Consider the following 16,289-nt stretch of genomic DNA (forward strand, 5'->3'; position numbering starts at 1 on the left):
AAAAAAAAATTTTTATTTATGAATGCTCTATCTGCATATACACCTTTATGCCAGAAGAGGACATCAGATCCCACTATAGATGGTTGTGAGCCACCGTGTGTGCTGGGAATTGAACTCAGATCCTTGGGGCTGGAGAGATCATTTAGTGTTTAAGAGCACAGACTGCTCTTCACAACTGTCTGTAATTCCAAGGTCGGACACACATGCAGGAAAAACACCAATGCACATAAAATAAAAATAAACAAAATAGCTGGGTGAGGGTGGCACACGCCTTTAATCCCAGAACTCGGGAGGCAGAGGCTGGCAGATCTCTGTGAGTTCGAGGCCAGCCTGATCTACAGGACAGGCTCCAAAGCTACAGAGAAACCCTGTCTCAAGAAACAAACAAAATAAATAAATAAATAAATAAATAATTATTTTTAAAAATGAACAAATAAACTCAGGTCCTCAGCTCCCAACTAGGTTAGCCTTTTTTTTTTTTTTTCGAGACAGGGTTTCTCTGTAGCTTTTTTGGTTCCTGTCCTGGAACTAGCTCTTGTAGACCAGGCTGGCCTCGAACTCACAGAGATCCACCTGTCTCTGCCTCCCGAGTGCTGGGATTAAAGGCGTGCGCCACCACCGCCCGGCTAGCCTTTATAACTAAAGCGCACACAGGGCTGTAGTGAAGACCCAGTTCTTGTGAGGGAGGTGGGTCTAACACACAACGTAGCCCTAGCACTCAGGAGGAGGCTGCAACAGAAAATCACCCTGGGCTGCAGAATAAGACCTCATCTCAAATATTAAGAACCAAAGCACGGGACGCCAGGATCACAGCTCGGCTGGTGAAATGCTTGCCTAGCATGCATGAGGCCCTGGGTTCCACTCCCAGCACCACATCAAATCTGATGCAGTGGATCATTCTACCTCAGCACTCAGCAGGCCAAGGAGAGAGAGTGTGAAGGTCAAGGTCATCTTCACTGTGTAGTAAGTTCCAGGCCAGACTAGACTTCAGGAGGCCCGGTAGAGCAGGGGTTCTCGACCTTCCCAGTCCTGAGACCCTGTAATACAGTCCCCATGGTGTGGTGACCCCCCAACCATAAAATATTTTCATTGCTACTTCATAACTGTAATTTTCTACTGTTATGAATCATAATGTAAATATCTGATATGCGTCTGTTACGTGACCCCCGAAGGAGCAGTGACCCACAGGTTGAGAACCCCTGCTTTACACTCACTCCTATAATCCTGCCATTTAGACTGAATTTAGCCTGAAGCAGGAGGATCAAAGATTCCAGGGCACCTGAACTGCATGGCAAGGACACACACAAACCAAACTAATGTCACAGGTGTGGTACACGCCATTAATCCGATCAATCCTGAGTTCAAGGTCTATAAAGGGCTACAAAATGAGAGCCTGTCTGGAAATAAAAAAAAAATTAAATTAAATTAAAAATAAAGCAAAAGAGAAGAAACATCTTACTGTCCATTTTCTTTTTTTCTTGTTTTTTGTTTTGTTGTTGTTGTTGCTTGTTTGTTTGAGATAAGCTTTCTCTGTGTAACAGTCCTAGGTGTCCTGGAACTAGCTCTTGTAGACCAGGCTGGCCTCGAACTCACAGAGATCCACCTGCCTCTGCCTCCCAAGTTCTGGGATTAAAAGCTTGAGCACCACTGCCCAGCACATTTTACTGCCTTAACTAATGCTGTGTTGTTTTGTTTTCTATTTGCTTGAAATCTGAAATCATCTCTCTTCTCCTCCCACACCCCGCCCTGTGGACCTGAGACATCGGCCATGAGAGAGCACTGGGCCCTGGAACTCCCGTGGGTGTCAGGGAGATGGACTACAGGAGGCGCACACTCTGTGGATCTCAGAGACGAAGGGAAGCAGTTCGAGGTGGGGCTATGTCTATAAGCTGCGTTTATAATCTCAGCACTTGGGAGGAGGGCACAAGAGACTCCATAGCTCAAGTTCATCCTGATACAGACAGTTTGAAGCAAATCCGAACATGAGGCAGCATCCAAAAAAATAAAAAAAAAAAAAAAATAAGACAGTCAAGTGATGGTACACGTCTTTAATCCTAGCACTCGGGAGGCAGAGGCAGGTGGATCTCTGTGAGTTAGAGGCCAGCTTGGTCTACAGAGCAAGTCCCAGAACAGCCCAGGCTACTACGAAAAACCCTGTCTCGAAAAATAAAATAAAATAAATAAACAAACAAACACACATGCGGTAAATTTATTGATTTGTTTTGTACGTGTGTGTGTGTGTGTATGTGTGTGTGTGTGTGTGTATGTGTGTGTGTGTGTAGGTCAGAGGGAAAAGTGCAATCCTTTCCTTCTACCTGGTTGGTCACAGGAATTGAGCTCAGGGCAACAGGTTTAAGGGCAAGCACTTCACCCACAGAACCATCTCGTTGACCCCTTTTTCTTGGGTAGGGCTGAGGACTTTCAGTTTACATGATGAAAACCAGAGAAGCTGAAGAGACTTGTGACCCAATGGTGTGGGAAGGGTGAGCTTTCTCTCATCTATGGCTCCCAGTGCCCTCCCTGGAAAGCCCGTCCCCTGCAGAAGTGCGTGAGCTGAGCAGGTAGCTGTGGCCCCAGTTCTCCAAGAGAAGCAGCTGAACCCAACCACCAGCTTGTCCGCAGCTGCTGGAAACTGAAAGCCCATCGTAGGGTAGCAGCCATCATTCTTCGCTGAGTGAGGTTCCAGGCTGTGGCCATGGTGGCTTCTGGGGCAGTGCTGAGACACAGGTGGCCTTCCGCCGCCGGTCTGGTGGGCTTGCAAGAGGTTCTTGTGTCTGCTCTGCCTAAAAACAGGAGGCTGGAGAGATGGCTCAGGGGTTGAGAGTGCTGCCTGCTCTTCCAGGTCCTGACTCCAATTCCTAGCAACTCCATGGTGTCTCACAACCATCTATAATGAGATCTGGTGCCCTCTTCTGACATGCACTGTATATGTGATTTACAGAGAGAGGGAGAGAGAGAGAAAAAGAGAAGGAGAGAGAGAGAGAGAGAGAGAGAGAGAGAGAGAGAGAGAGAGAGAGAAAGGATGGTTGATGGTGTCACATGCCTTTAATTCCAGCAGAGGCAGAAACACTGTATATGTGATATCTAAAGAAACAGGAGGCTCGCTGGGTGATGGTGGCACATGCCTTTAATCCCAGCAGAGGCAGGTGGAGTGAGTTTGAGGCCAGCCTGGTCTATATATAGAGCAAGTTCCAGAAGAGCCAGCTCTATACAGAGAAATGCTGCCTCAAAAACAAAATGTAACCTTAAAAAAATTAACCAATAAAAGTAACCAATTAAATAAAAGTGGACTGTATTAGCTTCCTGTATTGGCTATAGCCACCAATCAGAGGCTTATGGTTTATGAGACTTGAAAAGTTATAGTCTCAGGGCTGGAGAGATGGCTCAGCAGCTAGTAGCACTGGGCTAGGAGGTGGTGGCGCACACCTTTAATCCCAGCACTCGGGAGGCAGAGGCAGGTGGATCTCTGTGAGTTCGAAGCCAGCCTGGTCTACAAGAGCTAGTTCCAGGACAGGCTCCAAAACCACAGAGAAACCCTGTCTCAAAAAACAACAACAACAACAAAAAGAGCACTGGTAGCTCTTCCAGCCAATTCAGTTCCCGGCAACCACATGGGATCTGGCGACACCTTGTGTCTGATTCTCTCTTCTGTCACACAGGCATACTTGCAACCAGAGCACCCATGTTCATAAATAAATATTTAGAAAAAAGAAAAAAGTTACAGTATCATTCTTCCAGAATCCATGTTTGAAAGTCATAGTGACCCAGAACAGCTCTGCAGAATATTCTAGAAGGGTCTTCTTTCTTTTTTCCTATTTTTTAAAAAGAAAACAAACTATCTTTTCTTCATTATACATACTAATCCAAGTTCCCACTCCCTACCCTCCTCCTATTTCCTCCACAACCCCCTCTCACCCCCCACCCACTTCTCAGAGAGGGTAAGGCACATTGCTTTGGGAAAGGTCCAAGGTCCTCCTCCCTACTATATCTAGGCTGAGCAAGGTATCCATTCAAAGAAAATAGGTTCCAAAAAAGCCAGTAAAAGCAGTAGAGATAAATCCTGGTGCCACTACCAGTGGCCCCTCAGTCTGCCCCAGCCATGCAACTGAATGTGTCACCCACATTCAGAGGGACTAGTTTGATCCTGGGACTTGTTCCTTCCCAGTCCAGCTGGAGTTGGTGAGCTCCCATTAGCTCAGGTAGACTGTTTCAGTGGGTGAACCCTTCATGGTCTTGACCTCTTTGTTCATATTCTCACACCTCCCACTCTTCAACTGGACTTTGGGAGCTCGGTAGAGTGCTTCGATGCGGGTCTCTGCCTCTGTTTCCATCAGTTGCTGGATGAAGGTTCCATGGTGAAATTTGAGATATTCATCAGTCTGACTACAGGGCAGGGCCAGTTCAGGCACCCTCTCCTTTATTGCTTAGGGTCTTATGTGGGGTCATCCTTGTAGATTCCTGGGGATTTCTCTAGAGCCAGGTTTCTGCTAACTCTGTAATGGCTCCCTCAATCATGATATTTCTTTCCTTGTTCTCAACTCTGTCCTTCCTCCATCTCAACTATCCCATTCCCTCAAGTTCTCCTCACCCCTCCCCTTCTCCTCTCCTCCTCCCCTTCTACCCTCCTAGAAGGGTCTTTCTAGACCTCTTCCAGTTTCTGGTGGCCACTGGCTACACCACTCCAACTTCTGCCTCCAGCCCCACAAAGCCTTCTCCTCCCAAGTGCCCTCCTGTCTCTTCTACGGACTTTTACCAACAAAGCCCCCCTTTTCAAATAACAATACATCCACACCTTATAGGTAGTTTGGGGTGAGGTCTTTTTTGGTGGGCAGGGAGTTACCGATTCAAGCCATTCCATGGACCAAACTGTTCTCCAAAGTGGAGGGGCCATTCCAAGGCATGTTCTTGTTATTGTCGCCAGAAAATCCTGGACTCTGACGCACCTAACCTGAGCAGGGTAAATGGATCCTAGGTCATCTTAGGTCGTCCAGCTTTCGCAGCTTTCGCTTGATAGCATGTCTCAGAGACAGTAAGAAGAAACCTAAAGGCAAAAACTCAAAGCACCTGCAGGGCAGCGCACTGATTTCAGCTGGGGAAGGCTAAGACTCCAGCTAGGCGACCTGGTTAAAAACGTTCCTCTGATTCTCAATGTGCAGCTCGCGCCCTCTTGTGGCTGCATACTACATCACACGGCTTCAGCGCTCACCCAAGTTAATGATTTGGGGTTTTGCTTTAAATATCTATACATTTAAATATTTAATTTTTTGTTTTTGTTTTTCAGATAAAGGATTTCTCTGTGTAACCAGTCTGGTTGTCCTGGGACTCACTCTGAAGACCAGGCTGGCCTTGAACTCACAGAGATCCACCTGCCTCTGCCCCTGCTTCTACCTCTCAAGGGCTAGGATTGGAAGAGGGTGCACACCTCCAATCCTTGCCCTCGGGAGGCAGAGGCAGGCGGATCTCTGTGAGTTCGAGGCCAGCCTGGTCTACAAGAGCTAGTTCCAGGACAGGCTCCAAAGCTATAGAGAAACCCTGTCTCGAAAAACCAATATATATATTTATATATAATATTTATATTTATATATATTTTTATTGTGTGTGTGAGTTCTTTGCCCGCACCTATCTCTATATAATACATGCATGCCTACAACCAAAGGAGATAAGAAGACATTGTCGAATCTCATAGAACTGGAGTTACAGACAGTTGTGAGCCTCCATATGGGAAATAGGATTTAAACCCAATCTTCAGGGCTCTTAACCTGTCCAGCCAAGTCTCCAGCACCCTTTGTGCTTTGTGTGTGTGTGTGTGTGTGTGTGTGTGTGTTGTGGCACTGAGAAGCAAACCCCAGCTCCTACCTTAGGCATGCTAGACAAGCACTCTACTGTTTGCCTACAGCCGCACCTCATTGAGGCTAGGTTTGCATTCTGCCGAAAATCTGCAACAGAGGCCGAGAGCTTGTCTTCAGAAAGAAGGAATTTATATTCCCTAATTTGTGCTTTCAGCCTCAAAATCCCCATATAGCTGAGGATAGCCTTGAACTTCCATCCTTCTGCCTCTCCCTGAGTTACAGAAGTCGGCTACAATATCAGGTTTCTGTGGTGCCAGAGAGACATGGAGCCCTGGGCTTCCTGTATGCTAAGCAACTGCTCCACACCACAAGCCCCTAGTCTCTCACCCTCACTAGAGCTGTTTAACACACACCCAAGAAGATAAAGAGGTCTGGGGTTGGGAGGAACCAAATGATAAAAACCAATATGTTCGGCCAGATGGTGGTAGTGTACACCTTCAATTCCAGCACTCGGGAGACAGAGGCAGGCGGATCTCTGTGAGTTGGAGGCCAGCCTGGTCTACAGAGCAAGGTCCAGGACAGCTAGGGCTGCTATGCAGAGAAACACTGTCTCAAAAAAAAAAAAAAAATGGGGGTGTGTGGCTGGAGAGATGGCTCAGAGGTTAAGAGCACTGACTGCTCTTTCAGAGGTCCTGAGTTCAATTCCCGGCAGCTACATGGTGGCTCACAACCATCTGTAATGAGTGCCCTCTTCTGGCATGTGTATACATAATAAATTTTTTAAAAAATGTAAAAAAAGCCAAAGCTACATAGTGAGTTCAAGGACAGCCAGAGCTACACGAGACCCTGTCTCAAACCCCCCACCAAAAAGAGATAAAGAAATTTTTTTGTTTTTGTTTTTGTTTTTTTTTTTCGAGACAGGGTTTCTCTGTTGCTTTGGAGCCTGTCCTGGAACTAGCTCTTGTAGACCAGGCTGGCCTTGAACTCACAAAGATCCGCCTGCCTCTGCCTCCCAAGTGCTGGGATTAAAGGTGTGTGCCACCACCGCCTGGCTAAGATGAAGAAATTTTAAGTTTCATATATTGACTCACTGTTTGTTTTTAAAACTATATTTATTATGTGTATCAGCATTTTGCCTGCATGTAGGTGTGCGGACCACATTCATGCAGTGCCAGTGAAGACCAGAAGAGGGCACCAGATCCCCTGGAACTGGAACCACAGACAGTTGTGGGGGTGCTGGGAATTGAACCCAAGTGCTCTGGAAAGGTAGCTAGAGCTCCTAACCAGTAAATCATCTCTCCAGATCACTTTTGTCTTTTTAAACAACAAACTTGATGTTTGATAATTTATTTTTTTAATATTTATTTATTATATAGTGTTCTCTCTGCATGTATGTGTGCAGGCCAGAAGAGGGCGCCAGATCTCATTAAAGGTGGTGGTGAGTAACCATGTGGTTGTTGGGAATTGAACTCAGGACCTCTGGAAGAGGAGTCAGTGCTCTTAACCGCTGAGCCATCTCTCCAGCCCGTTAACAAATTTTGTTTTGTTTTGGAGACAGGGTTTCTCTGTGGCTTTGGAGCCTGTCCTGGAACTAGCTCTTGTAGACCAGGCTGGCCTCAAACTCATATAGATCAGCCTGCCTCTGCCTCCTGAGTGCTGGGATTAAAGGCATTGTACCACCACCGCCCGGGTGTTTGATAATTTAAAACGTTTAAAAAGATTTATTTTCTGTGAACTCCCTCCTTTTTTCTTTTCTTTTTCTTAGAATTGGAAAGTAAATGCAAATTTTTTTTTTTTTTTTTTTTTTTTTTTTTTTTTGGTTTTTCGAGACAGGGTTTCTCTGTGGTTTTTGGAGCCTGTCCTGGAACTAGCTCTTGTAGACCAGGCTGGTCTCGAACTCACAGAGATCCGCCTGCCTCTGCCTCCCGAGTGCTGGGATTAAAGGCGTGCGCCACCACCGCCCGGCTTGCAAATTATTTTTATTTTATTTGGTTTTTTGAGACAAGGTTTCTCTGTGTAACAGGATCCTTGGCTGTCCTGGAACTCACTCTGTAGACCAGGGGGTTACCACACCCAGCTGATTTTTTTTTTCAGGCAGGGTCTCACTATGTGGCCTCTGCAGGCCCGTGTACAGAGACACTTGGGATTAATGGTGTGGACTACTTTGGCTGGCTGGCCCACCAGGGTTTAATTCGCTGCATTCATCTGTTTTCTCATCCTCAGGAGGGCATCCTATTGCTAAGGCAACAGAAAATGGTGAATACACAGTGGGGCCTTCAGTGAGAACACCAAAGCAACGCACGGCCCTGGGAGACGGACAGATGGAGTAGCGGGCTCCTCTTGGAAGGACACGGTCCTGGGGCATGGCACTGGTTTCGCAATCCCCTCGAGGCTTCTAGAACCTTTCGCTCTGAGGATAATTCCAAGATACATTCCTTCTAGAACAAGCTGGTTGGGTTATTAATATTCATACAGGCTCCCAGAGCACACATGGGAAAGCTGGTATCCTCACGAACTCATTTATGTCTGATTTCTCAGACTTTGTTTCCACGCCTGCTGTGGAGGAGGACGTGTGTGTGAGGGCACACAAGCAGGGGTATGTGCATCCTCAGGCGTGGAGACACTCTGATCATTTTAACCAGGGTCTGAGGTCGAATCTCTGTCATCCCACTATAGAGAGAGGGGGCACCACCTTTATCTCGCCAAGAAATTCTGTGTGTGTGCACGCACATGCATGCAAGTGTGCAGGAGCATTTTCCACATAGATGCATGATTTTAATGTGATTTTTTTTCAAGACAGGATTTCTCTGTATAGCCCTGGCGGTCCTGGAACTCGCTCTTGTAGAGCAGGCTGGTGTTTATAAAGGCCAGACACAACCTGAGCTGTCATTCCTCAGGAGCTGATCGCATGTTGTTGTTTTGTAGGCTTCCACCTAGTCAGGGGCTCACTGACTCACCTAGACTGGCTAGCACAGACCACAGGCATCCCTCTGCCTCTGCCTCTGCCTCCCTGCATGTGCCACCACACCTTGTTTTTTATGTGGCTTTATTCTGTGACTCAAACACAGGCTCTTGCACTTGCTAGGCCCAAATGCTACAAACTCAGCTATTTCCCTCAACTCACAGAATACTTTATGGATTTTTGTGTTTTTGTTTGTTTGTTTTGAGACAGGGTCTCTCTACACAAAGTCCTTTTTATTAAACTTTTTATTTATTTTACATACCACCCAGTTTCCCCTCCTTCCTCTCCTCCTGTTCCCTCCCCCACCTTCCTTCCACCCTGTCCCCCATCCACTCCTCTTCCATCACCACACAGAAAGGGTAAGGCCTCCCATGGAGTCGGTTTTCAAGGCAGGGTTTCTCTGTGTAGCCCTGCTTGTTCTGGACTTGCTCTGTAGCCCAGATTGACCTTACAGAGATCCACCTGCCTCCACCTCCTGAGTGCTGGGATTTATTCTTAAAGTCATCATAAAATATATACTACATAAACTTTACCATTATAATTTTTTTGTCAGGCTTGGAGGCACAAACCTTTAAACCCATCACTCAGAAGGCAAAGGCAGGCAGATCTCTGAGTTTGAGGCCAGCCTGGTCAACATATTGAATTCCAGGGTTACATAGTAAGACCCTGTCTTAAACAAAACAAAACAATTTTTAATAATTGGATTTTTTTGAGACATGCGTTGCTATGTAGTCCAAGTTGTCCTGGAACTCAGTGTGTAGTTCAAACTAATGATCATTTTATATCAGCCTCCTAGGTACCTCTATTACATGCAGGACCCAGCATGGCCAACCTTTGAAGGTATGAAAATATTTTTCCACATTTATTTAGCATGTGTGTTTGTGTGCATATAACTACACACATGCCACACCATGCATAGAGGACACTGAAGATTGTCAGTTCTCTCCTTCCATCATGTGGGTAACTTTTTAATAACAGATTTATGGCTGGGTAGTGGTGGTGCACACCTTTAATCCCAGTACTTGGGAGGCAGAGACAGGTGAATCTCTGTGAGTTTGAGGCAAGCCTGGTCTACAGAGAGTTCCAGGACAGACAGGGCTACAAAGAGAAACCCTCTCTTCAAAAAAAATATTTTTAAGTATTTATTTTTCAGTTATGTATATTTATGTACGCCTCTCCTTGTGTGTATATGACAAGTTGTGCAGTGCCCACAGAAGCCAGAAGAGGGCGCCAGATCTCCTGGAACTGGAACTACAGGCAATTGTGAGTCACCTGAATTGATTGACTTCCCTCAGTGAGGGAACTGTGATTGGGACTCATAAATCAAAGAAACCTTTTCTTCCTCAAGTTGATTGAATTTGTGGTGTTTGTCACAGCAATAGAAAGCAAACTAGGATGGGCCATGTGGAGTTTCACTATACAGCCCAAGATGGCCTTGAACTTACAGGGATTCTGATGTACCTGCCTTGCAAGTAGGGCCACGGGCGTCTGCTGCCATAACTAGCTTCTGGACACCATTTTGGAGGAGATAAATGTTCATACCCTGGAGGCTCCCAATGAGGTTTTATTCCCCCCCAACACAGGGCTGATCTGTGTGGCTCCGGCTGTCCTGGAACTCACTCTATAGACCAGAGATCTGCCTGTCTCTGCTTATAGAGTGCTGGGATTAAAGGTGTGCGCCACTGGCACCCAGTTTTCCAATCCAGATTTAAGCAGCACGGCTACAGCCTTTCCCAGAAAGATTCTGCTAGCCTTAAATAGCGTCCTCTTTGCAGGAGGAAGATTTTTCTGGTATCATTTTCATGTTTACTTATTGCAATTAAGATGAGACAGAATGTCTAGCAATTAAGATGGCATTTTTCCCTTTTTTAAATTATTCAAGTGGTTTATAAACATCTCTGGTGAACAACTTCAACAATGCAGAAGTTGAAAGACTGTAATTTTGTTCTGTCTTGGTCTGAGTTTTGAGACAGGGTCTTACATAATCTAAGATGGTCTCAAAACTCAGCAGTGTATGCTGGATGGTGGTGGCACATGCCTTTGATCCCAGCACTACAGAGGCAGAGGTGGGTAGATCTCTGTGAGTTCGAGGCACAGCCTGGTCTACTGTAGACAGAAGTTTCTGTCCCGCCTGGTCCCATGGCCATTCAGTCCCAAAGAAACACACAGAGGCTTATATTAATTATAAACTGTTTGACCTATTAGTTCAGGTTTATTATTAAGTAACTCTTACAACTTAAATTCCGTAATTCTTATCTTTATTTAGCTATGTGGCATGGTACCTTTTCTCAGTAAGGCTTTCTCATCTTGCTTCCTCTATATCTGTCTAGTAAACAACTCTCTGCCTTTCCTCTTCCCAGAATCCTCTTAGCCTGGTTGCCACACCTATACTTCCTGCCTGGGTACTGGCCAATCAGCATTTTATTAAACAAAAATGAGTGACAAATCTTTACAGTCTACAGAGCTAGCTCCAGGACAGCCAGGGCTTCACAGAGAAACCCTGTCTCAAAAAACAAGGACAAAGTCGGGCGTGGTCATGCCTTTAATCCCAGCACTTGGGCAACTTAAAGAAGGAAGGGTTAACTAGAGAACAGCCCATGGGGCAGCAGGAGTTGAGGCAGCTGATCACACCTTGTTCCCGTTCAGGTTGTTGAGATGAATGAGGCGTTCAGCTTGCCTTCTCCTTCATATTCAGTCCAGGATCCCATGCCATGGGATGGTGTCACCTACAGTGTGAGGGTCTTCCCACCTCAGGTCATCTAGATGATCCCCCACATATATGCCCAGAGGCTTGTCTCTTAGGCAACTCCAGATCTCATCAAGTTGAGGACGGAAATGAACACTGTGGCTGTGTGCTGTGTGCATGCTAGGCGAGCACCAAGTTATGGCAGCCCTGCTTTGTTGTTTGCCTTTGCTTTCCAGACAAAGTCTCCTCTGTAAGTCAGTCTGTCCTGCCCATCGGATTAACCCGCACAGGATGAGACAAGGCCACTCACTTCTCCACCTAGACATAGCTCCCATTCTTTACAGCATGGGGTGGCGGTGTGTCTCCTTGCCGAGTGGTGGTCTTCTGATTCCAGATGGTTGACAGGCTACTACGGAACCAAGGCGGAAAATCCCATGGTGGCTGTTTTCGTAACGTGGTATGAAGTGGAGTCCTGACCGGATGAGTGGGGTCCACTGTCTCAGGATGAAGTCACTGAACGTGGCTGAAGGAACTTGAAACACCCTGCAGTTCCCAAGAGTAGCATACGTAGGACAGGCTTGGCCATTGTGTGACCATTCCTGTGTGATGCACCCAGCATCCTCCACGTTAGCCTCTGACTTGTCAGGTGGGCTAGCCTCTGATACTTCAGAGTAAACCTGATACAAGAGACAGGATGAGATGAAGGAGCTGGGTTGCCATGTTTTCTGGCTAGAGAGGCAAAAGTGTACAGGTGAGATGGGTGCTTAGGGCTGCTGGAACTGGGAACCCATAGAAAGAAACAAGAATGGGGAAGAGGGCAGGGGGAGTAACAGGAGCTGGCCCGAGTCCGACGTTTAATAAAGAGAAACAGAATCTGGGATTCAACACACAAGGATGGACGATCCAAGGGGACAACAGGCAGGGAACACTCTGCACCCAAACTGCTCAAACTGGCAAAGACTTTTAAACATGCAATGAGAGCCCGTCACCGCTAGCTTGTGAGACTGTGAGACGTGGGGGCGTATGGACTCAGTCTGGCTGCTGAGGAGGCAGAAAAAAAAAACTGAGCAATGGAGGAGCTATCCATCCCTCTTCAAGACAAAGGCTGCATAAGCTGAGATGACTTGAGGGAAAGCAGACCCTGTGAGGCTGGCTGCTATGGGACATTAGGGACACATGTCCCCATGGACATCGGAGACAGAGGAATGATTGCTACTGATGAGAGAACGTGGCATGAGAAGAGCAACATCTGATGCTCAATTCACCAGCCAGAGAACTATAGGAGACTTAAGAAAGATGAGCCTGGGGCTGGAGAGTGGCTCAGTGGTTGAGAGCACTGGCTGCTCTCCCAGAGGTCCCGGATTCAATTCCCAGCAACCACAAGACAGCTCACAACTGTCTGTAACTCCAGTTCCAGCAGAACTGACACCTTCACACAGACACACATGCAAGCAAAACACCAATGCATATAAAATAAATAAATAAATGTAATAAAAGAAAGAATAAAAGAGAGAAAGAAAAATGATCCTGCCAGCTCAAAATGAAACTCTACTTCCCTAAATTCTGGTGGTTAGACAAAGGCCAGCATTCCTCAGGAACTTAAGAAGCAGGTTTCCCTCTACCAAAACAAATCATTTTCCTTATCACTAGCAAAAGGGACAAATTGGTATCGGTGGTGCCTACTGGCATACCAAAGCACATGTTGGTCTCCAGGTCTACCACAAATGCCTGCTCCACGTTTCAGAGTTCATGCTAGCATCCCAACTCTGATCTTCTCACCTCCTCCCTACCCTAAACTCCTGCTCCTGAGCTTCCTTCCCCCAGCTACTGACTCTCCTTAGAGCCCTATTTTGATTATGCTCCCTCTCTCCTGTCTGAACTGTCTTCCTCTCCTGTTCTCCTCCCCGACCCCATCTCTTTGCCCTGCTCTGGCCTGGCCATGTTCAGTCTTCTGCTTTCTCTCTGCTCTGGATTCTTCCAGAGGCCTCTGGCTACGTTCTCCCCCCACCTATCTAAAAAACCTTCCCCTCAACCACACCATGGAGTGACCATGACGTCATGGCATTTATACAGATCCAGGACATAGCTCGCTGAGTCACGATGTCTGTGGCATAAACCCGAGGGCCTGAGTTCAATGCCTGGGTACCATAGTGTCAGGAGAAAAAAACTTGCTAAAAGTCATCCTCTAACCTCCACAAGTTGTGCACACACGATCACTAATAAATAGCAAGAGGGTGATTCCACGGGGGTCTTGGGAAGATACGGGTCCTAAGGGCCTCTCCGAGGCCCATGGTATGACCTTGAAGGCATGAGCAGCTCTGGAAAATCTGAATGACTTTGACCAGCATGTGAATTGGGTTCAAAGAGTGGCAACATGAGACTGGCCTGCTCAGCTCCAGAACGCCCCTTCCGTGAACTGTCAGTCACTGGCCAGAATGGGCTTTTCAGTGGGGTAGCTGCCTTTGAGTCACCCACACTCTCCTGTACTTGAGGCCCCTCCCCCAAAATTCACTTGACAGTGCCCTGTTTGGGGTGAGTAGACATGTGTTCGTTAAGTCACCCCTCTGCTACACAGCAACTTCAAGAACAACTTGGGCTGTATGAGGAGGGAAAAAAAGGAAAATTAGGTTTTTTTTTTTTCAAAACCATTAAATAAATGTTGAACTAGTAATTAAGATAAATCTAGATTTGACAGTGTGCCAAACTGCACATCACCAGTCCCTTAGCTGAGGTCTTCAGGGACAGATGCATTTCAGAACTCAAGGTTGATCCAATTTTAGAGAGGCCATTCTGCACCTAACATGCAAACCCCGAGGGGCCTGAGGCAGGCACTGTCCATGTCCTCCATCAGACATGGTAATCTTTTTGCAGCAAATGTATGAACACACAGGAAGGGATTTAAAAAAAAAAAACACAAATAGCTTGATAGCTTGGCACAAGTTATTTATCACCATGTCCACATCCACACACACACACACACACACCAAAAAAAAATGTTTAAAGTCATCAGAGCTGGTCAGAATTCAAAATCCACTAGCTGGACATAGTGGCACACATCTGTAATTCCAGAATTTAAAAGGAGAATTGCTGAGAACACAAGGGCAGCCAGAGCTATGGCAGTGAGACCTTGCCTCACATCCAAGGGTTAAGTCACGAGACACAAAAGCACAATGACAATAAATGGAGACCCTCTGGAGACAGAAAAAAAGGAAAAGCAGGGAGAAGACAGTGGAGGGAGATAAGAAGAAAGACTGAGGACCATGGAGTTGGAAGAAGAAATTGGAAAGCAGAAAAGGAAGCACAGAGGGACAAAAAGGAGGGCCTCTCCTCCCAACTCATGACTTACTGGTGTGTGGCACTTTGGGCTGACAGGCTACCCACGGAAATGTAAGTGGTGACTCTGAGTGGGCTGAAGGACGAGGTGGAGATGGGCGCAAGCCACAACACTGTCCTCAAGAGTGGATCACGAGTTTAATTCTCTGAGCAAAATTGGGCTATCTTCATCTTACAAGACCAGAGAGGTTAAGTACATGGCTGTACATCGTCCTGTGGGGAATGCTGGTGGAACAGAAGGGAACCAGTAGGGCAGATGACATGCTCCCAGCTGACACAAGGCTCAGTTCCTGGGATGCTGTCCAGCTCAAGGGGAAAGAAGGTCATACAGGAAAACCCCTTCTTGCAGCAGGGTATCCCAACCTGCCTAAGGCCAGGCTGCAGTAACAGGTAAGGGAAAATGGACTCAATCGCCTGACTTCTTTATCAGAAGCTATACCAGCTTCTCAGTCAAGGCACCAGCAGCAGTGTAGACCAGAGGCTGTACCCACCTGATTTTTTTGGTTCAGTTATATACTCTACACTTCCCAAAGCAGCAAATGTGTACTGTCACCGCCCAAACCCCGGGTTCATCTCTCTGACCCCAGGAAAAAAGCTACAGCATCACTGGCCAGGGCCTAAGAGCACAAGCGACAGCTTCTATTCCTGCCACGGCAAACTATTCCAACAGCAGTTCCCATGATTGTCTCCTCTGACAAGGCCCTAGGTCCTTGACACACCAAAAACTGATAAGGCCTTAACAGTATCTGACCTTCAACAGCCCTGAAACTGGCAAGCAGCTTTTTCCCCCCACTTCAACCCAAAATTTACATGTTAGCAATGAAGAGAAAAGCCTCCAAGGCTGCGAGACTACAGGGTTAGAGAGGGGACCAGCGCGCGCTGCAGACGACCACAAACCAGGGAAGTGCAGCTGAGGCTGGAGTTTATTGCAGATGAACGGTGAGTCCCAGGGAGGAACGTGGTGGGTGGAAGTCGGGCTGGATCAGGACCACGGCCAGGGGAGATGAGGCCGCAGGCGAGACCCAGTGGTGCGGAGGGAGCTGGCGAAGGCCGCAGTGGGGGCGGGCCAGGCTATCCAGGCGCTCGGTGCACGGTCTCGGAAGTCGCTCCGGGCGCTGGGCGGCGGCTGTGGCGGCGGCTCCGTGGCAGTCCCGGCGGCTGCAGTCTTGGCCCGCCGGAGGCTCCGAGCAAGCAGGAGGCGGCAGGAGGTGGGGCGGGTGGCGCTGCACGGGCACAAGGAGCGGCAGGCGCACTGGGCAGGGGGTCGGCCGGGCCGGCGGGCGGCCGCGTGGGTACCCAGATAAGCCCGTAGTACACCGCAAGCAGCACGGCGGCCAAGGACACACATAGGAAGTAGGCGCAGACCGGAGCAAGGCGCAGCCATCGGCCGCGAGGAGCCTCGCTCAACCCGGCGCTACCCGGGCTCTCGCCACCGCCGCCCACACAGCTCGAGCCCCGCATCTCGCTACCCACTCCACCCGCGCTGGCCCCGCCCCCACCCCCGTACCGCCCCACGGAG

General features: G+C 47.7%; 1 protein-coding gene across 2 annotated transcripts; it reads right to left on the reverse strand.

Annotated features, from left to right (window-relative positions):
- Positions 1-10,946: 10,946 nt before the first annotated feature.
- On the reverse strand, positions 10,947-16,258 carry Inafm1 (InaF motif containing 1). 2 transcript variants are annotated; one of them, XM_057762743.1, is made up of 2 exons: positions 14,784-16,258; positions 10,947-12,114 (listed from the first exon to the last, which is right to left on the reverse strand). In XM_057762743.1, exon 1 carries the CDS (start codon positions 16,229-16,231, stop codon positions 15,842-15,844), a length of 390 nt encoding a protein of 129 aa, XP_057618726.1. In that variant the 5' UTR covers positions 16,232-16,258; the 3' UTR covers positions 10,947-12,114; positions 14,784-15,841. The 2 variants fall into 2 exon arrangements, with proteins under 2 accessions (XP_057618726.1, XP_057618727.1); XM_057762744.1 differs by lacking the exon at positions 10,947-12,114 and having other exon boundaries at positions 14,970-14,995; positions 15,668-16,258.
- Between the last annotated feature and the right edge of the window lie 31 nt (positions 16,259-16,289).

Source organism: Chionomys nivalis, chromosome 2 (genome assembly GCF_950005125.1).
Source record: "Chionomys nivalis chromosome 2, mChiNiv1.1, whole genome shotgun sequence".
NCBI lineage: Eukaryota > Metazoa > Chordata > Mammalia > Rodentia > Cricetidae > Chionomys > Chionomys nivalis.